At 40.1% G+C, this 21443-nt stretch overlaps 1 protein-coding gene across 1 annotated transcript in view; it reads left to right on the top strand.

Annotated features, from left to right (window-relative positions):
* The window catches only part of KCNH1 (potassium voltage-gated channel subfamily H member 1), a 308492-nt gene extending 291995 nt beyond the window's left edge, over window positions 1-16497 (top strand). Inside the window, exon 11 of the mRNA XM_075204209.1 lies at window positions 14094-16497. Within this exon, the coding sequence (XP_075060310.1) occupies window positions 14094-14939 (846 nt within the window). The 3' untranslated portion in view covers window positions 14940-16497. The remainder of the gene's footprint in view (window positions 1-14093) is intronic.
* Window positions 16498-21443: the final 4946 nt, after the last annotated feature.

The following is a 21443-nucleotide window of genomic DNA, read 5'->3' as shown; positions in this document are numbered from 1 at the left end:
GAAATTGAGGGTTTAAACGAAGAGGTGCTTTAGCAGAAGTTGTTTTCTCAGATTCTCTTTCACGAAATCTCATGTCTACACGATGGCAAAGAGAGATCAAATCTTCTAGTGACGAAGGAAGCTCTTGGGTAGTCAGTGCATCTTTAATTTTATCGGAGAGCCCCTGCCAGAAGGCGGCAACTAATGCTTCAGTGTTCCACTGAAGTTCAGAGGCTAAGATCCTAAATTGAATGACATACTGTCCTACTGTATGGGAGCCTTGTCGCAAACGAAGAATGCTGGAAGCAGCGGAGGTCACACGACCTGGTTCATCGAACACACTTCGGAACGTGGAAATGAATTTGGCACTATCTTGTAGAATTGGATCGTTTCTTTCCCACAGAGGGGAGGCCCAAGCCAGGGCTTGTCCAGAAAACAATGAGATAAGATAGGCCACTCTGGAACGATGGGTAGAAAAATTTTGAGGTTGGAGTTCAAAATGGACTGAACATTGGTTAAGGAAACCTCTACAAGTTTTGGGGTCCCCGTCATATTTTGACGGAGTAGGCAGGTGAAGCGTAGGAGCTGTAGACACCTGGGATGGCACTGGGGAAACGGAGGAAAGCACAGGAGCTTCAATACTAGCTGTAACAGTCTGTCCAGATGTTCCTTGGGAGGTTAACGATTGGTAACATTGAAGTAACAGCTGTTGGCGAGCATCCTGTTGCTCCACACGGCTGACCAGATGCTGCAGCATCTCTTTAGCAGTAGGTTCCGTATCTGGGTCTGTCATGGCCTGATCTTACTGTCACGGGCACTAGGAGTCTTTACCCAGGGATCACCAGGTGATAGGCTTACCAGAGCAGTATAGGTGGTAATATGGTACTCTGGTAGCAGGGTGATCACGGAACAGGAAATAGCAGATGATGAGATGCTCAGGAAAGTCTATGACTAGCAGCACTGGCAATATGGAGGTAGTAATACACGAGGAACTGTATGGACAAAGGACACGTGAAGGTAGTCAGTGGTCTGCGGTAGCAAGTTGTACCACTGCTATAGTGAGGAGGAATGTCCAACAGAAACGAGGAGGTGATGAGAGTCAGCGGTCTGCGAATAGCAAGTTGTACCGCTGTCTGAGTGAAGGAATGGAATCCAAGTGGAGGTATCCGGGGAGTCAGTGGTCTGCGTTAGCAAGTTGTACCACTGCTATGTGAGAGGATACTGGAACAGGTGAAACTGTAAACAGGAGTCAGTGGTCTGCCACTAGCAAGTTGTACTACTGAATATATATGTGAGGAGGTGCACGGGGAGAGACTGCAACACAATATATACACGGGCACCTTGACTTTGATCCACAGTAATATGCACAATATAAATGTATAAATGACTGAACAACACTGCCAATATAGAAAGTCTCTTGAAGTAATCCGGCATGAGATAACACAGTCAATGATGGCAGTAGAGTCAGCAGATAGTACACTCCAGAGGAGAACCAACACAGTCAATGATGGCAATAGACTCAGCGGATAGTACACTCCAGAGGAGAACCAACACAGTCCAGCAAGGTGTGCAATACACAGCACAGTCAATGGGAAGTATGCATACCGTGGTTCAGGAGAAGGCAGTCAGACAGGAGTGCAGAGATACCTGAAGGGCAGGAGGCCAGCAGGATACAAGTCCCTGGATGGGTGAAGCAGGGGTCTAGCAGGTGCAGCGCACAGGTAGGTAGACCAGCAGGGAACACAGGAAGGTGTGGAGAGCGGATCAGCAGTAGATGGATGGGTAGCGCTGAGAAGTAACAGCAGCGGGTCTCTGCGGGAACACGGAGGTAACCAATAGCAACCAGCAGGTGCAGTAAACGATGGGACACCGGAGCAGAGTTGAACTGGAACAGATGATCACGGAGAGTAGCGGGTAGCAATAGGCAGCAGACTCAAGGAAACACGGTAGAGTAGACAAGGACTGAAGACTGAAGCGCACAGAGGCAGCGGATAGGAATCAGCCAAACAGTCACGATGAAACACAGACGGGTTGCAGGTTGAAGACTGTAGTGCACGGAGGCAGCGGATAGGAATCAGCTAGCAGTCACGATGATGAAACACAGACGAGTTGCAGGTTGAAGCCTGTAGTGCACGGAGGCAGCGGATAGGAATCAGCTGGCAGTCACAATCATGAACAGGTGAGTGGATGTGGTTGAAGCCTGTAATGCACGGAGGCAGCGGATAGGCATCAGCTAACAGTCCCAATGATATATGGTAGAGTTGAAGTGATTAGAAGACTGTAGTGCACGGAGGCAGCGGATAGGAATCAGCTCACAGTCACGATGATATAGTAGATGGTAGAAGTGGTATGGGAACCACAGTAGCAGAAGTGGTTTGGAAACCACAGAGGTAGAAGTGGTTTGGAAACCACAGGAATCAGCAGGGCTGAATGAACAAGGAAACACAGGAACACCTTCAGAGACTCATGGGGAATGAGACTCCAAGATCAGGCAATGTGGTGATGACCACAGGTGCTTAATATAGGGAGGTTGCCTGATCTGCCAATTAAGTTAAAGGAACATACACTGGAGGTATAGAAAGGGCTGCGCATGCGCAGTCCCTCAGGATGGAGGACGGCCACGGTTCCTAAATGTCCGGGAAGAAGCACTCACAGTCCGGTGAGTGACAGAAGGATTATTATTATTATTTGAATGAAAGGGTACTTTTTTTCTTAAGGGATTGTAATTCATTTAACATCACTGTAGAGGTATTTTTCAATCCAAATGGAAAAAAAATCCCGTAATCTTAAAAAATGTCCAAATTTGTGAACATCAACTAGCGAGTCAAAATCATTTTGCTTAGTGGTTGGTACAAACGAAAGGGTAGAGACTTCTCAGCATCAGTAACAATGTGGTCGGAAAGATTATAAATCACAGGTCCAGCTGCGTTAATTAAAATCTTTGATTTCTTCTTTTTTCCAAATTAAATGCCACCCTCCCGGGTTGGTCTAAAAGGTATTTTGTCTGTCTACGGACACAACATCCCCAAACATTGTCTACTTTGGACATGGGGTCATCCATAATATCAGAATCACTTGCTGTTGTCTATCATCTACTATCCAGATCAGGAAAAGGGGTCACAGGATTACATATAAGACGTCTAGAAGATGTTGGTCCGGGTCTACCAAAATCAGACATTGTGAGCCACGTATAGACTTTTTTCTCTTCATAATCTAGCTTCACAGTATGATACTTATTTTTCTTAAAGAGAAGAAAATCCCTTTAAAATGTCTCACTATCTTTCTCCAATGTAACATTAAGACCATTAGATGAATCAGTTCCTTTCATCTTTTTGACTCTAATTCTGCAAAATCTTTCCTAATATCCACTAAATCACGTCCAACCTGTTCAATGACTAAGAGCATAAAGTCAAATGAACATTTCTTTAATATGTTACACCACTTAAAACAAAAATCCTTATTGTGTCGTCCCGGGGTTGGTAAGTTACATATCCTCAACCCTCTTGGCATTAATTTTTACTAAGTATTGAGAAAGTGTTAAGCTATGAAGGTGCAACTCAAACTCCCTCCTCTTCAGTCTTAAGAAATCCTTATATAATTCATCTGGAGTTTCTTTGTCATAAGCCAGACTATCAGTATCAGAAAATACAATCCTCTCTGCATCTGAAGCATCAAACTGCATGGTTCTGATTGTGACAACTATAATCTGTACCTAGATTTTTGCTTGTAAGTTTGTTTTTTTTCATTTTTTTTTATTGGTTTGATTATTTAGTATATATTAGATAAGATAGTAAGGGTTCTTTTGTGTTGTTTATTGTTTGTATATGTTGTTCACAATTAATGTCCTTAATTAGCACCTTGCAGAAATGTGGAACTGATTGTAGCGGCTGAGCAATGGCGCTCTGAATTTAATTTTAAGAACTGCAATAGTGACCACCCCCCAGAGGGCGTGGTCACAACCTCTTGTCCTTGTCCCCCGGTGGGATAGCAGGACTGTCCCGCTGAAAACGACAGTTAGGAGGTATATATTCTGTATACTGTACATCCATCACTCACAGTAGTTTAATAAGAAAAACCTCTGCTCTTTGGCCTTGATTCTAGAACCTAAGTATCTTGGTTCGTCTATTTAAGATTAACAACTCTTTTCTCTCCTGTTCAGCTGCCATTAATTGGTAATGTGAGACTGAAGATTGCGTCGTTCACCTATTATCAGCAACAGCAACATCAGCTGAGTAATTCTGGAGCGAGAGGGTGCTTGTTACATGCAGTTATTCTTTCTCTTTGCCTTCTGGGAATGAAGCCTATTACGGATGTGATTGTGTTTTTGCAGCCCAGACAATGAAGAACCAAATCAGCAGTAGTTATTAGATTATTAGCTAGCAAGCAGTAAGGCGACCTGGTGCCGTCTCAGCGAGCAATTTACTTCCCTCTACTGCAAAACTAGTTAAGACATTCACAGTGGCAAAATTACATTTTATTATCAATATATATTTATATCTTTCTTAACTACACAATACTGTGTGCTAGGCAGAAAATATGATCTCAGAAGTAAAGTGTAGTCAGTTCATATTCCAGTCTATTAAGAGACCTGACATTATAACATCATGCATAAAAACTGTCCATATATCATCCCATCCATTAGTTCTAGAAACAGGTAGATTTGTTTTAACTAAGCTGTTTCCTTCTTTCCCGTATTGGCTCTATGGCCTAATACCAGCGACATTCCACACAAAGCAGGGGCAGGAGCCGGTTCACACACAAACAAGTGTTCAGTTACAACAGTTATATCTGTTTTTAACACACCGTAAACTAGACTTGAGGTGCACAGTGGTGGGTGTTACAGTGTTCTTTTTGTTCCCCGGATTGTCAAATATACATATTGTACAGGTAAATACTTCTTGTGAGGTCTTAAAACAATGACGCACTGACACATGGGGACCCAGAACAATGACACACTGACACGTAGGGACCCAGAACAATGACACACTGACACGTAGGGACCCAGAACAATGACACACTGACACATAGGGACCCAGAGCAATGACACACACTGACACGTAGAGACCCAGAACAATGACACACTGACACGTAGGGACCCAGAACAATGACACACTGACACGTAGGGACCCAGAACAATGACACATTGACACGTAGGGACCCAGAGCAATGACACACTGACACGTAGGGACCCAGAACAATGACACACTGTCACGTAGAGACCCAGAACAATGACATACAGACACGTAGGGACCCAGAACAATGACACACTGACACGTAGGGACCCAGAACAATGACACACTGACACGTAGGGACCCAGAACAATGACACATTGACACGTAGGGACCCAGAGAAATGACACACTGACACGTAGGGACCCAGAACAATGACACATTGACACGTAGGGACCCAGAACAATGACACACTGACACGTAGGGACCCAGAACAATGACACACTGACACGTAGGGACCCAGAACAATGACACACTGACACGTAGGGACCCAGAACAATGACACACTGACACGTAGGGAGCCAGAACAATGACACACTGACACGTAGGGACCCAGAACAATGACACACTGACACGTAGGGACCCAGAACAATGACACATTGATACGTAGGGACCCAGAACAATGACACACTGACATGTAGGGACCCAGAACAATGACACACTGACACGTAGAGACCCAGAACAATAACACACTGACACGTAGGGACCCAGAACAATGACACACTGACACGTAGAGACCCAGAACAATAACACACTGACACATAGGGACCCAGAACAATGACACACTGACACGTAGGGACCCAGAACAATGACATACTGACACGTAGGGACCCAGAACAATGACACACTGTCACGTAGGGACCCAGAAATATGACACACTGACACGTAGGGACCCAGAACAATGACACACTGACACGTAGAGACCCAGAACAATAACACACTGACACGTAGGGACCCAGAACAATGACACACTGACACGTAGGGACCCAAAACAATGACAGAATAACAATGCCCTAGGTCTGGTTGTTTATGCTAGGTATGATGTTGCCCCAGACTTTTTTCTGCTCCATTTTATCCTCCGGGAAATCAAACGTCCTGTTCCAGACAGATACTTTAAACACTAGCACATTACCATCTAGAAAAGCACTAGTACACATTGTTCTCAAGTCACTTCATGCTGACACATTGAGCTGGATAGGGAACACTGTCACACAGGAGCATTGAGACGACACTGCATGCAGCATCTTTAGAGCTATACCTGGAAAAGTTAGTTTTTTAAAGCTCCTGGCTCCCACCACCCTAAAATCTGTACCATGGTTTGTCCCCTCTCCCTCATCCAGCGGGTATATGAATGAGCATTATTTTCTATGGTCCTGTTTACACTGATGGGTGGTAATACAAGAAAGCTGCCATTTACTTTTCACCGTTACATGAGTTAGAGCATGTTACTATTATCTGAATATTATTCTATGAACTGTTATGGGCATTAATATCCTTCCTGCTTTCTGCGTTACTTTGCAGTGAATATTGTAGTTTCCGATTGGTGGTCTGTGAAGCTAAGCACCAATGAGTGACCTACTATGCTCTGACTTCTCCAATAATGTGGAAGGGGCGTGGCTATGAAATAACAGCATAATGTCTATGTATATGTCAAAGTGTTTACTAAGAAATAGACAACAAGACATTGGCTAGACTGGAGTCACTTGGCTGCTACTTTATGGCACCGATAAGCATTGAACTGCCTGACCACCTGTTGTGAATATTCAGTTATTCTGGGCACAGTAGGAGTCAATAAATATGAAGTACACTCACAGCAGATAATAAGAAGATAATTGCCCCCCAAAAAGAATTTATTGCAGCCAGAAGAGAGGGTCCTATTCTATCTACACTAGGAATTTCTGCATTAATTTCAATTACAGTCACAGCTTTGTGTAGTTTCTATATTTTCATTCTAATCTTATGTTATTTCTTGATCCCTGTATAAATTGAAGGTTTTTCCACCGTCGTGATTCAGACACTATTTCACTTTTGGGGTATATGCATTTCATTGTGAATACCTTTATTATATACATTTTATATTTTTCTGGGGAGCTACATGGCTTTCTTTCAACTGCATATTTGAATAAATCTCTTTTTATTAGTTAATTCTATAGAGAAAATTAGAAACAAAATAGGAAAAATGCACTTTTTACATATTGCTTTTTGTAGTGATTTCAAAAGCCCATTTAAAGATCTAGAAATGTAACCAGCTAGGGAGAAATTACAGATGAAGGTGGCAAAGAGATGATGGGGAATGATCAACTGGGAGGAAATTAAGGACCTAACATAGGTTTACTTGGCGAGAGAAAGAGCAGTATAGGTGGTCTTCAGTTAGGAGGTCAGTTTATACATCAAATGTACAATCTGCTAACGTCATCCAGTTTACTGATGTGAGATGTATAACGCCATTCGAAAAGATGACATTGACAATCTCTGGTCATGATGGAACAAGTGTTTGGTTTAATTAACACTTATTTGCTCTTCAAAGATTAACCTGGCAATAGGGTACCATCGTTCTCAGCTGGCTAGGGTGACATAAGCTCTATATCAGGGGCGGATCTAGAAAGATTTTCTACCCCGGGCGATTTAGGGGGGGGGGGGGGGGGGGGGGGATTTAGGCCCCGCCCCCTTTTTGCCTTTTAAGGCTGCCGGCGGTAGGCAGTATGTGCATGTCCGCTCGGCAGTAACAACGGGCTGCCTGGCCATTTTGATTGTGTTTAACACAATCAGAGCAGCCGGGCAGCACATTGTCACTGCCGAGCAGACCTGCACATAGTGTGCAGCCGCCGGCAGCAAGCCCCTGCTGGGGAGGGGGCCATTGCCCCGATCGCCCCCCCCCCCCCTGGATCCGCCACTGCTCTATATACAACCCTGCTGGTTAACGCGGACCCCACACTGCAGTTTTCCTCCAAATTTATGCCAGCCACCCAAGAATGGCTTGTTCAGGGGATGGTTAAAGGAATTGTATGGGAGAAAGAAATTATACAAAAAAAGACAACATGCCCTAACATACATCTAACATGTAAATCCAAAATGAATCTATCATGTTGCCCATTTTTAAGGTCTGTGCCAGGTAGCCTATGCTGGGTCTTGTGGGTCCATAACAGCTGGAGATCCCCTGCAGGGGCAGATGGGGCAAGGGCCGGTCCCATAGTGGGCTACCTTGGGCTGGGTCATTGGGCCAACTGCATTTTGTTCCTTTAAAATGTTACCAATAGGCTCAGGGTTAAGTCTTGCCCCTGAGATAAAATTTGCCAGCCCTCCCCTGATCCCCTGGTTCCCCACAGGTTTTGGTTGTGTTAGATGTCTGTCACGTTGCTTCAGGGCTGTATAAACAACAACTGAACTCTCCTAGATTAAAGTGAGATAAAGAATGAACCTCATGCTGTCGTGTACCGTCTCCACCTACTCAACGAGGGGTGATTGACTGCTGCGTTCGACCCATCAGAGACATCCGTCAGCCAGCTCTTCTCTAAATGACACCTAGTAACTTCAGTAACACAGATACAGATGAGAGGTCCTGCCTGCATACATCATTTGTATCCTAGACTATGCAAATTCTGCATAAGAGATGTAGCCAGATCAAAGGCGTGTGGAAATTACTCCAGAATTTAAATGTGCAGAAGATTTCCCTCTTCAAGATACAGAGTATATTTAATGTAAATAAATTATTATATATTTTGCAGGTAGTGTATTAGTTAAAAAAAGCCTACTCTAACTCCCTTATAATGATTATTAAGATATAAATGTTATTTTCACTAAATGTTCCTTTGTTGGAGGAAATGCCATGTGGGCCTTCTAGAATGTCTCTCATTTGGAACTTGTATTTAGTAATGGTGAATTCACCTCTTCCCCTCCAACAACTATGGATATCCCCTCCCTTTAACCCCTGTGGTTAGGCGGTTACCCCAACGTGAAAACTAGCAGTGAATTGTGCTGGTGGTGGCTGAACAGATGAGTACTGGTGAGAGGACCCATCATGGTCTTACTCATTAAAATGAGCCCTTGTTGTAAGTAAATAATTTTGTATGTGGAATTATGTATTGCAAAGCATGCAATGCATCAATAAAATGTATTTACTACATATTACATCGTAATTTGGTTAATCGGCTATTACTCAAGACTATAGTTCCAAAACACAGCTAATGACTTATTTCATTACCGACACAAAGCTGTTTTTTCTCATTTTCCCTTTATACCAGGGTTATAGGAGTGTAACTAGACCTCACAAAGAACATTACATCCTTGAATGCTACCCTGATTACTTGGATTAGGTACTTTCTTTAAATTAAATAGAAAATGAGCTGCCTAGCCAAACGAGTAGCTGTAATGTGCTCCATTTGCTGTATTAACATTCTAGAAACATATGTAACCATATACCGAGAGATACGACTACATCTACATCTTCATTTGTGTTTTTATTGCTCCTATGACTGTATGTAGAGAAGAAATGACTAGAGATGCACCAGCAAACACAGTCATATAGATACAATGTAGGGGCAGCATAGGAAGATCAAACATATATTTTACTATAGATTACCAGAATTTATGTAGTCACCTTGGAGTTCTGTGACATGTGGTTATAGATCTCTCCTCTGGCTTCCCATCTCTAGAATTTATACCCAGGAAGGTTTCCAGATTTACTTATACGTAGATTCATCTTGCGCATTCATGGAACTCAACATAGAAGGAATAACCATAGACACCAAAATAGAATGATTAATAAAAAGAGATACAGGGGGTAATTCAATTGACTGCGTTGTTCGTGAGAACAACATGGTTCTGTGAGCCGCAAGCAAAAATCCACGTTAAAATGACCGTACTACCGGTAATAGTGCACAGGCCGTGCTGTTCATGAGATTTCAATTGAATTTCCCCCACAGTCTTTATTGAACTTGGTAGGTTGTCAAACAGGTACAAGCATCTAAAGAGTCAATGTAGGAAATCCCAGAAAATACACATTCCAAAGATATTTCTTAAATGATCAAGTGGTCAACTGAGAGAGATTCTAGATTCTAACTGGAGATTCAAATCACTTCCCTTATGATCAGTTATACTGCAATCTTCCCTAATACTTCACAGTCTAATATGTGATCACTACATGCACTCCTCCGTCATGTGGTGTTTCAGTATCAAGTATACATTCCGTTACTGAACCCCTTAACATGACTGATGTCACCCAAGAGAGCAGTGCCTGGGCAAAGCAAGACTAAGGGGTCTATGCATCACTAAGATGCGGTACAGCTAACTATGCATCGCTGCACATCGCAGTGATGTATGTTTATGTACCGCTGAGATGCCCCATGCCGGGGCTACTCTGGGAGCCCTGGCGAAGTGACCCCTCTCCTACGGTCTTATTTTCTTAGCGCTGTTGGTGATAGGAGGCAGTGCTGTGCGCATCAGCACTTCCACTGTACCGGATTCTGCGAAGCCAGAGAGGTTTCTGCAGGATCCCATAGGAAATGACAGGTAACGCCATCCTGAGATGGCGCTACCTGTCCGTGCAATGTGAAGCTTATCAAAGCTTCATGCATTGCAGAACATCGCAGTCCCCATAGTAATCTATGAAATCTCCGTTAGGCAGTTAATTCATAGCAATACATAGCAATCTTACTTAAAATTACAGCCACGGAGCCAGACACGTGAAACAAACGTTAACCTGTTTATTGCAGCGAAAGCAATGTCCAGGGAAAGCAAATAAACAAACCAGTTTCAGGCTGAATGAAACAATGGACTTCCAGATATTGCCAAACAACAGGTAAACAATAATGAACACAGCAAATAACTTAAGTGAAGACAGTTCGCAGTAATAACCAGAAACATGTAGGTGATCCAGGTACAAAGAAACATAAGCAGGCTTAGGAACTTCAATGACCAGCAAAGGATTGTGGAATAGGCAGGCATATATAGGACACAGTCAGGTGTGGATGATTAGCTAGCAGTGCTAGTTAACCCCTGATAGTAGGAAAAACCGAACAGCAGCACCTCTGGAGGATCACAGGTACTGCAGGGTAATATGCACACAGAGATACAAGGCAGATCATAACACAGGGTAATATGCACACAGAGATACAAGGCAGATCATAACACAGGGTAATATGCACACAGAGATACAAGGCAGATCATAACAATACAAATACAAAACAATTAAATACATCTGTTGCTTCCCGTTAAAAATCCATAGGGAATCTTCTTTTTTGCATTAGTCAGAATGGAAATGACAATTATATAATGCAAAAAGATGGATGAAACGTCATATAATATAGCCGCAACACTAATGATTTCAGTCCTGTCAGCTAGAGGGGTTAATATGCAATCAGCCAATCATATGCAGCTAGATAGTGATGCTGTTCCCCATCATTATCATTAGCATAATGTAGCTCCAGCCCTTTTGAAAGGTGTATCTGAATCCAGATCTACAAGAGTCCAAATTACATGAACACTACCTAACGGACTATGCATGTCCCTTCCCTTACCGTTCTGCCTCTGCAGGTCTAAGGAGTCAAACGTGTAAGATGCTCAACACGTATGGAAGTATGGGTACTTTTTATGGTGTATGTGCAGTATGAAAATGTGTATTGTACGTCCAACTCTACATGTACTCCTAAATGTCTATAAAACGGAAATACATTCTGATTTTATCACAACTCGAGTCCAAACTTAGTATAAACCAAGGCACAGCAGGCTACTGCTTAAGGGCAGCTGAGTCTCAGAGCTTTGTTTTGTGTTGCACGGTGCACTTATCTAGTACTTTTTCTTCTCAACAGTAAAGAGAATATTGCTGTTCAATTCTGCTCTCTAGCAGTACGGATATCTAGGTTATGGGACCTGAGATTAAACGTTTTAGAAAAATATCAAGTTGCTTTGAATTTCACTGGAAAATCCGATAATTCCGTACAAAATAAAAACCTAGGGCCTGATTCATTAAGGATCTTAGATGAAGAGGTATCTTATTTCAGTCTCCTGGACAAAACCATGTTACATTGCAAGCTAGATTTCTATTTTGCACATCAGTTAAATACTGACTGTTTTTTCAAACAGTCAGTATTTAACTTATGTGCAAAACAGAAAACTAGTTTGCACCCCTTGCAATGTAACATGGTTTTGTCCAGGAGACTGAAATAAGATACCTCTTCATCTAAGATCCTTAATGAATCAGGACCCTAATTATTAAGCAACAAATTATATTACAAAATAAAAAAACTTCATATGTACAAAACAACTATTTAAAGGAAACAGAACTATCGATCTAACCTCACAAAACGGATCACACAAGACTCGCTCATTTCTAATGTTTTAATATTGAGTTAGTGAAAATTGATGCAGCAAAGTTGATGTTGATTTAAATGTCTGCCATCTCTATAGGATCACACATGGGAGATTTGCATTATAAGAATAATGGAGCTCATCTAATTACTGGCAGGCACTGGTAAAATGCTGTAGTTATGGGGATGTTATGACGCACCTCACATCAGCGCGGCTCTCTTATAAACAAATGTTACTGTTGGGATTATAAGACAGCTGCATTGCACTGCAGACTGATCTGGCAAACGCCTCTTGTGGGAAACAAAGTACAAGTACTGTAAGCTACCGATTGAAGAAACTCATTAATTGTGGGCATGAATGACCATTTCCTTGGCCTTTTGGGAAATAAAGTCTTCAGTACATTCTAATAAACAGCATGCATCCCTGCGGTTCTCTGACTTGCTAAGTTCATGTCCTGCATATGATATGCAAAGGAGTAAGCCAAAAAGGGATAAAATGAATCAGTCTCCCCCCTGAGATATAGAAGTCAGGATAAAAATATGTACAAGCCTTTGTCACCGGTTATTTATTGCACGGCTGTCCGTACATTACTTATGAGTGATTGGCAGTTGTATTAGTGTAAACTTATGTTTTTCTGCTTTGTGTTAGATGCATTCAAAACTTCTTTCTAATTTGTCTTTTGTCACATTTGTTTTCAAATGTAAATTTCACTGTGATTATCTTGCAATAAGTGATCGCTGGGCCACTTCTCCCTTTATAGTAAAACAATTGACACCATTTTCATTTATCTCAGCCATGGTTTCACTCTAATCTACCTTCCTTACCATGAGAGCTTATTATAATGACCTTGGGTAAAATGTAGGATAGCCGTCACCATTGGTTCATTCTAAAGTTTTGCGCAAATAGACATGTTTTCCAGCGTATCACTTTAGATCCAATCCTAAGACACCCCTTAAAACACCATTCTCTTGAATATGTTTTTTAATGAACATTTATCGTTAGAATTTGGCCACTACAGAAGTCCAGAGGCAGAGATACTAATGCCAATAGTGTTTTGAACAATAAAGTCCTTCTGTCTGTAGCCGCAGAGGTGCGAGGAAACATGAACAGAGATTTCTCTACTGTAATCACCGGAAGTGTGGGCAGCCAAACAACGCACAAGGCTCCTCAGGCTGAAATTCCCTCCTAAGTTTATTCATAGCCTGAGGAATAACATCATCTGTCATCGCAGCGATGACAGATGACACTTCAGGGGAATTTACTAATAAAGACATATCGGACAGTTCATCCGATAAGAGGTTGTCAATGACTGTTTTCTACTGAAGACTCCTGGTTCTGACCCAGAGTATTTACTGCAAAAGCACAACATAGAGTCACACTAAACAGCGCAGGGGAGAGCAGCAACGTTGCCGGAGGGGGATCCGAAGATCCCTTTCCTGTGATGCTCTCCTCCATAGGATTCAACGGCTAATGGCATCTATAGATGGCACCTACATATATTGCCCATTGATAGACACGAAGAGCGTGTTCAAGGTTCCTTACTCTGGACAGAGAGATGAGATAGAGGAAAAATGTTGTGGAGAATCCCTTTAACTTCTTCACCCCTAAGGCTAGTTTCACATAACTTATCCCTGGTTAAAACTCCTACCTGTTGTTTCTGATTAAATTACTAATTGAATTATTGAATAAAATGTATTTAAATGATGTAACTGTAGCTGCTTTTCTAGATCACTAAAACAATATAATGGTCATTGACATTGAGCATGAAAACTGACCATCGTTTTCTGATTTTTTCTTCAGATAGTGTTCCGGAAGATCAGTGATGTGAAAAGGGAGGAAGAGGAGTGGATGAAAAGTAAAAATGAAGCCCCATTGATCCTCCCACCTGACCACCCCGTTCGTCGACTGTTTCAGAGATTTAGGCAGCAAAAAGAGGCCCGGCTGGCAGCAGAGAGAGGGAGGGACCCCAACGATCGTGACGTAGAGAAAGGCAACATCCTGGTGGAACATTCCGCACGCAACACAATAAAAGCCAGCCTTGTCACGGTCACGGAAAGCCCCGCCACACCAATATCATTCCAGGCGGCATCGACCTCTGGGGTGTCAGACCGAGCTAAGCTCCACCTGCCAGTATCCGAAACCGCTGGAGGTAAAGTGTCTGGGGAGTTTGTGAAAAGGAAAGGGTGGGCCAAGTTTAGAGATGCATGTGGGAAAGGGGAGGATTGGAACAAAGTGTCTAAAGCAGAATCTATGGAAATATTACCTGACAGAACTAAACCCCCAGGGGAGGCTACATTAAAGAAGACAGATTCCTGTGACAGTGGCATAACAAAAAGTGATTTACGTTTAGACAGTGTTGGGGAGACTAGGAGCCCCCAGGATCGAAGTCCTGTGCAGGCAGAAGTTAAACACACTTTTTATCCCATTCCAGAACAGACTCTCCAAGCTACAGTGTTAGAGGTGAAGCTTGAGCTAAAAGAAGACATTAAGGCCTTGAACTCAAAAATGACAAATATCGAAAAACAGCTTGCCGAGATACTAAGGATATTAACTTCCAGAAGGTGCTCACAGTCGCCCCAAGAAATGTTTGAAATATCACGACCCCAGTCTCCGGAATCTGAAAGGGACATATTTGGATCCAGCTAAATCAGTCTGAAGATAGCAAAAAAAAAAATAATTGTAGAGGAATGAAGTGCCCAGTTCTCCACGTTTCAAGCACAGTGTTCTACTCTGCTTTGTGTTCAATGATGTTGCCTCCATTGGACAAGATCAGCATGTTCATGCATCATGGGCAAGCGTGCACGGTGTCTACAAAGTGGGCTCTGTAAACCAGTTTAAGGTTATGAAACAGTTTACGTAGCTTCGTCCTGTATCTCAGTGACCTGCAGGAACATTTAAAAGGTGTACTCACTGAATACCAATTTTTTTACGTGGCTTCTGTTTCCAAGAATCTTCACACATATCATTAGCAGCCTGGAGGAGAAGACAAGAGGACATATCTGATGGTGGATACGTTTCTCCAGCCAATGACTGAAGAAGAAGAGAGGGGCTGGTGCACCTTTATATCAGAATATTGGGAAGCCGTTTTGTAAAATTTCTTCCCAACAGCATGCCTTATGTAACTGATTTTCCCGCTTGTCCAGTACGAGGGATGGACAAGATAGCGAAACTGTATGAATCAACTTTCATTGCTGCGGCCTTTATAGTAAGCTTGCAAATCCACCTGCTGAATGTCACAATATATAGACAACATTGTGGGGGGACATCTAAAATAAATATGGAGGTGTAAAAATAAAACTGGAAGAATCACTTTAGTTTAATAAAAATCTATCTTTTATAGCGTTCCTTTTGTTTAGAGGGGAAAATTGTAAAGTTACTGATGAAAAAACGCGTTTCGCATACATTTAGGTGCAATGCCTTCTTGCAGCATGTAGTTGTAGCTCTTTTCTCTTGTCTATGTAAAACTTTATTGGCAGCCTAGGATCATAGACAGCAATAGCTAACAACGCCATCTGCAGACTGAAAGAAGGTATCACAATACGCACACGCAAGCTTTAATTTTATACAGATATATTTTCCCTTTCTCTGTCGCAATGGTCACATGAAACTATTTTACCATTTCATGAGGAGAAGGAACTAACCCCATGAACATCTATCATTTACTACATTTTGATACTGTATGTGTTCATATAACATTACGCTGTATCTGAAGAGTCTTCCAATATGTACTGTAATTGTATCATTATTTGTAGATAAGCTTCTGTTTTCCATTGACAATGGTTTCCCGTTTGGACGGGTAAATATGTGTGTGGGTGCTTCTCAGCTTAACTGTAAGGACATTGGTTGATATTTACTGCAGGCATGCTGTCACCTACAGCAACCAATCAGCATTGAGCTTTGATTCATCTAGTGCAAATTAACAAGTTTCTGATTGGTTGTTATGGGTCGTGGCATATTTGTAGCTTTGCACTTCAATAACCCAGATGTATGATATTTAATATCGTTTGGATCAAACCCAGGCTTTTAAACATGTAAAATATTGTGACATTCAGGGTATATTTTTATGATACATCTGCATTAACTTTTCTGAAAAGATGCCTATATTTTGATATGTTATGTTTTGTTAGTTTAATGCACCTGAAAGAAATACCCTGTGTTTTATTGTTTAGTTCATTTCAAGATCTGTCTATATTTGTCATCTAGAAACTGAAATATTTAGTTTTATTACATATATAGATATATATATATATATAATACAGATATATAGTATAACATCCGGACATCATAAAATATCAACATTCTATTTTTCAGTGTTAAAATCTAGAGTCCAACTGGATTGTGATTATATATAAAAACACAGCAAGACAAACTCCACATTATAAACAAGATATAATACTAATTCTAAAAAATTTACTTTCAGGGATATGAAAACGTGTTTTGCACAGATTAAAGAAGCTAGTACTGTAAGGTTTAAATCATTACATAAAGCGTTTGACCCGACAACACGATGTGACAAATAGTAAGGCGGTAAGAGGGAAAGAAAGTTCTCCCTCTATAAATTATTTACACTGTCCGATACAGCTTCAGGGACTGAAGAATGACACAACAAATGTTGAGCCTTATTGTGTTTGGCAAGTGGTTTTCTTTTACTGGGGAAGAGAAGCTTTTTCCCTTTGGCTTTCGATCAATGGAATTACTTTTCTTTGTCATCTGCAGTTTTCCTCTCCAGAATACCATTTTGTGTTCTCTCTCTCTCCAGAATAACTACATTTCTATTAGCCAATCATGCATTCTGTGATATGCTATCTTCAGCACCATTCCTCTGCAGATTCCAATTCACTCTTACCCTACCCAGTAATTGCTCAAGTATATTCATACATATATATATTTTTTTTAATGCTTCAGATGGGGTTTTGGATAGGAGCAAATTAATTACACTTCTTGGCGCTAGGTTGATTTAAAATCCCTTATATATGGAAAAAAAAATTATATATCAAATTATATAAGTATAGATTAGAAATGCAAGGTGTATATTAGAAATCAGACAGACAGTACGTATATTCCTAAAATATTTACTAATCATAAAATTATGTCTAAAAAAAAAAAAAAAAGAATACACCGGTATATGTAAAAAGGTACAATGCCGATAACAGCCAATATTCAACAATTTTAGCCACATTGATATATATATATATATATATATATATATATATATATATATATATATAAAAATATATATATATATATATATATATATATATATATACATACACACATATATATATATATATTATATACACATATATATATATATATATATATATATATATATATATATATAAATATATATATTATAAGCGCCTAAAGGTACAATTACTATTTTCTTGGGGTTTCGGATAGGCTCACATTTCTTTATTTATATATTTATTTAATTTATTTACTATGATTTTTGCTACTATAAATGTGTTCTATCCAGTATAACATGTGTGTTTGAGGATAATGTAAAGTAGGATCTAGCATTATTTTGTAGACTTACAAAGGAAAGGTGTAATATTAATTAATTGAATAATAGTTTTAAAATCAGAGGACAACAAGGTGGATAAATCCAGGGTTAAAAGAGATGTGGTTTAAAAGATGCAATTCAAAGAAAATCTATTTCTCGTCTTTCGCTAGTTCTTTCTTTGTGTCTCTCTACGTCCTCTATCTCCATTTATCACTCCATCTCTCTCATTCTGTCCTCATCGCTAATTATCATTCTGTCTCCCTCCTTCTCTTTATGTAGTATGTGTTAATATTCACATTATTTGAAATAGATAAAATAATTAACCACAGAACCATTTGGAAAGCTGATGATCAGGAGTAAATGTCCTTTCTTCTTACAAGGTCAACAAGCAATGTGGTATCACATTTTCCTAACATTTAATGTGATATTTTAGTGAAGACACCCAAATCATCATTGACTTTAAGGCAGAAGACATTTGTTGAATTCTTATATTAATTCTTTGACCTTAGTTGAGTCACTTTATATTACTGTGCATCAGGCACCAAAAATTAGATTGTAGCTCTATGGAGCAGGGACTCACTGTGCCTGAAAATATTTTGTTACCGCACTATTAAAGAATAAAACCTATTGTAAAGACTGTATATAACTGTATGTATATGGCTGCATATCTATGTAAGCAGGAGATCATTTTATTGAGGTTTCTGGAGAGTTTCGAGCTTGCAATATGCCATTTTTAGTGCCGGTACTTTAAGTGGCTTTTTATCAAATACCAAACAACATTTATTGTGCTGTTGATACAGCTTGTAAACATGTATTTACTTTTCACATCACCGTTGCATATTTCTTTTTAATTGATGATTCCAAGACTTGAATATATTGCATTTGTAAACTTTACCCTTGTTCCTGTTTCTGTGATGTTGGGCTTTTGTCTTTGAAGATTTGTATTTTCCTGTATCTGCGTAAATCTAAACAGTTCAACCTATTTGGAATTCTGGTTTGAGAAAGGTTTGGTGTTGCAGCAACTGAATTTTATTTAAAAAATGTTGCTACTCCAGCAATTAACAAAAAATAACCTCTAAATCCTTTCTTTTACCTTATCTGTAACACACCTCACAGCATTTCAAATAACCAAAGATGGATTCATGTGAACAAGCAAGGCTGGTTTAATAAAGGTGCAAGAGGGGTATTTACCCCAAGGCCTGGTACATTAGAATTGGTGACCCAGGGATACAATTCCTAGTAATGGACCTTGAAAATGTTTCAATCTCAGCTCCTTAGTGCCCTCAGAAGACATGAGACATGATTATAGTGAACCCAAGATCTCCTGTGTCAAATTAAAAAATGTAAAAGGAAAATAAAATTAAATTTGAATTTAACTGAATAGGCTTAACCCTCTCACTACCATTCCAAGTAGAATCTACAATGGCTGCAACAAGCAAAACAAACGTGACCCCTAGGCTGAAGGCATCCTTAAATATAAGAATAAACAAAGTATAAGATTTACACTATAAGATATACAGTATAGCTAGTATATAATAAACAGCAAATAAGTATAAAGTGATGAAATACAAAAATGCAATCAATGACAAATTTTAACTATAGGAATAGATGAAAGAGGGGAATGAAAGGAGAAAGAGGAAAATAAAGGAGGGGAGGGTTGGAGGAGAGGAGTAGGGGGAAAGGAATCCTCTGGGCAATATAGCAACAAAGTTATGTTAGAGAGTAGAGGGCAGATATTTCATAATATAAACCAGGACTAAAATGAAAGAGAAGGGGTAATACTGAAGTGGGGCCAAGCGCTTTGTTTTGTGGAATGAGAAGACTGCATTTCTCATAATACTGGTCATCCATTCCATCTTATAGATAGATCAGATTTTTTTCCTGAAGGAAACACATTGCAGGTGATCCCTGCTTTTTCCAATGGCTTGCTATAAGGTAAGTGGCCACACTCAAAATATGTCTGGCAAGCTTATTAGAATGTTTAGGTATGTCAGCAAAAGGTAGGGGACGTAGTAAATGTGTAGTCTGGAAGGGAAAATCTGTTCTGATTAGGAATACAATAAGAGAATTAACCTTAGACTAGAATCATCATCAACATCAACATTTATTTATATAGCGCCAGCAAATTCCGTAGTGCTTTACAATTGGAAACTAGATAACCGAGCAGGACCACCAAATATGCAAAAAAGAGCAAGACAGTGGATTAAAATTTAATGCATCTGCTTGGAACCAGGTACCACTGATACAACAGATTGGAACTAATGGAAGATTTAGCCGCTTTCAAGTCCTCACCAGGATCTCTTTCCCAATTCTTCTCATGACGGAATGTCTCAGATTCAGATCAAGTCAACATAGAGTGACAGAGGCCCTTGGATGCATGACTGCTCAGACAGTAGTGTTCGAAGGAGGTCCGTGATCTGGCAGAGATCGTGGTTGAGGATGTATAAAAAAAAAGTATTTTATTTGTAGGTACTGGTGAAAATTGGAGGTGTGATTCTCAAAGTTGCTCAAACATAGGAAATATTCCCCCTTTGGCAACATCGTTAACACATCTAATACCTGTCAATAACAACAGGAGAAATGAAGAGAGAGATGAGTACAGGAGAGTCTGAATTGTACCAGAGTGGTGGGAGAGGAGAGGGTACAGGAGTTAATGCATAAACTCTTTTACATCAATAGCAAGAGACAGACCAATCATCAGGAAACCCAGGGGGCAGCTAGAACGTGGGGACCAGAGGATAATGGATGTTACTGAAGAGGGCAGAAAGGCTGATGCAATGTCCACTCAGATCCATGGGCATATGTCTTTTAAGGGTCACACATATGTTTCTTTTGGTAAAAATAGAAAAAAATATATTTAATTCAAAAGTATTACCTTGGGGAAATCAGGGAAAAAAAATTCCATTTGTTTTTGCCCTAGTTACTCTAATCTTACTGATGCAATCCATGAGCTTCGTTAATTAAGACCATAGTGTTTTAGCACAAAATTCAGAGGTGACTTCTAAAATATGTATCCTAAGATCTATGAACATCATTTCTTACAGTAAACAGAATGCTAATGTGACATCACTGTTTACCATTGAAATCAGACATGATTAATAGTTTATGTATTCATTATTATCACATGTATCTGTGTCTCACTTCACAAAAATTATTTTTCTTGCATTTTTCTGTGAGTTTGAACACATCCCGTCGGGTATGTCAGTTTATAGATTTTTTTAAGAAAATGAGCAGGCAAGTTTGTGACAGTAAAACATTGTGACAGCCACATTAAATATAGATTTTAGAGAAATTTAGGAGGCAGGAAGTCTAGTTGATTAGCGTGTCTGGATCTGAGATACTCCTATTGCTGTATGATGCGATGTGATATGCCGTCACACAGTAATGATATTTAGAAGCTACAGCAACCATGCATATGAAACTGATGATGATGATAATTCACCATCCACATTTCAAATTCTATAATAACTTTTGTGTTTCAATATCTAGTTGAATTATAGTCCATTGTGTAAATATTACAATGCACCTGTCACCAACAAAGAGTGAAGGCAGCCATTTTGTGAATTATGAGAATGCAGCTATCAGTTCACCAGGAACCAGTGATGTAATTTTTTATGTAAGTGGTTCGCAGTGAACTGTATTCTCAT

Source organism: Mixophyes fleayi, chromosome 3, assembly GCF_038048845.1.
Source record: "Mixophyes fleayi isolate aMixFle1 chromosome 3, aMixFle1.hap1, whole genome shotgun sequence".
Lineage (NCBI taxonomy): Eukaryota > Metazoa > Chordata > Amphibia > Anura > Limnodynastidae > Mixophyes > Mixophyes fleayi.
The sequence above is the reverse complement of the archived record's forward strand: the minus strand, read 5'-3'. Positions and strand labels throughout refer to the sequence as shown.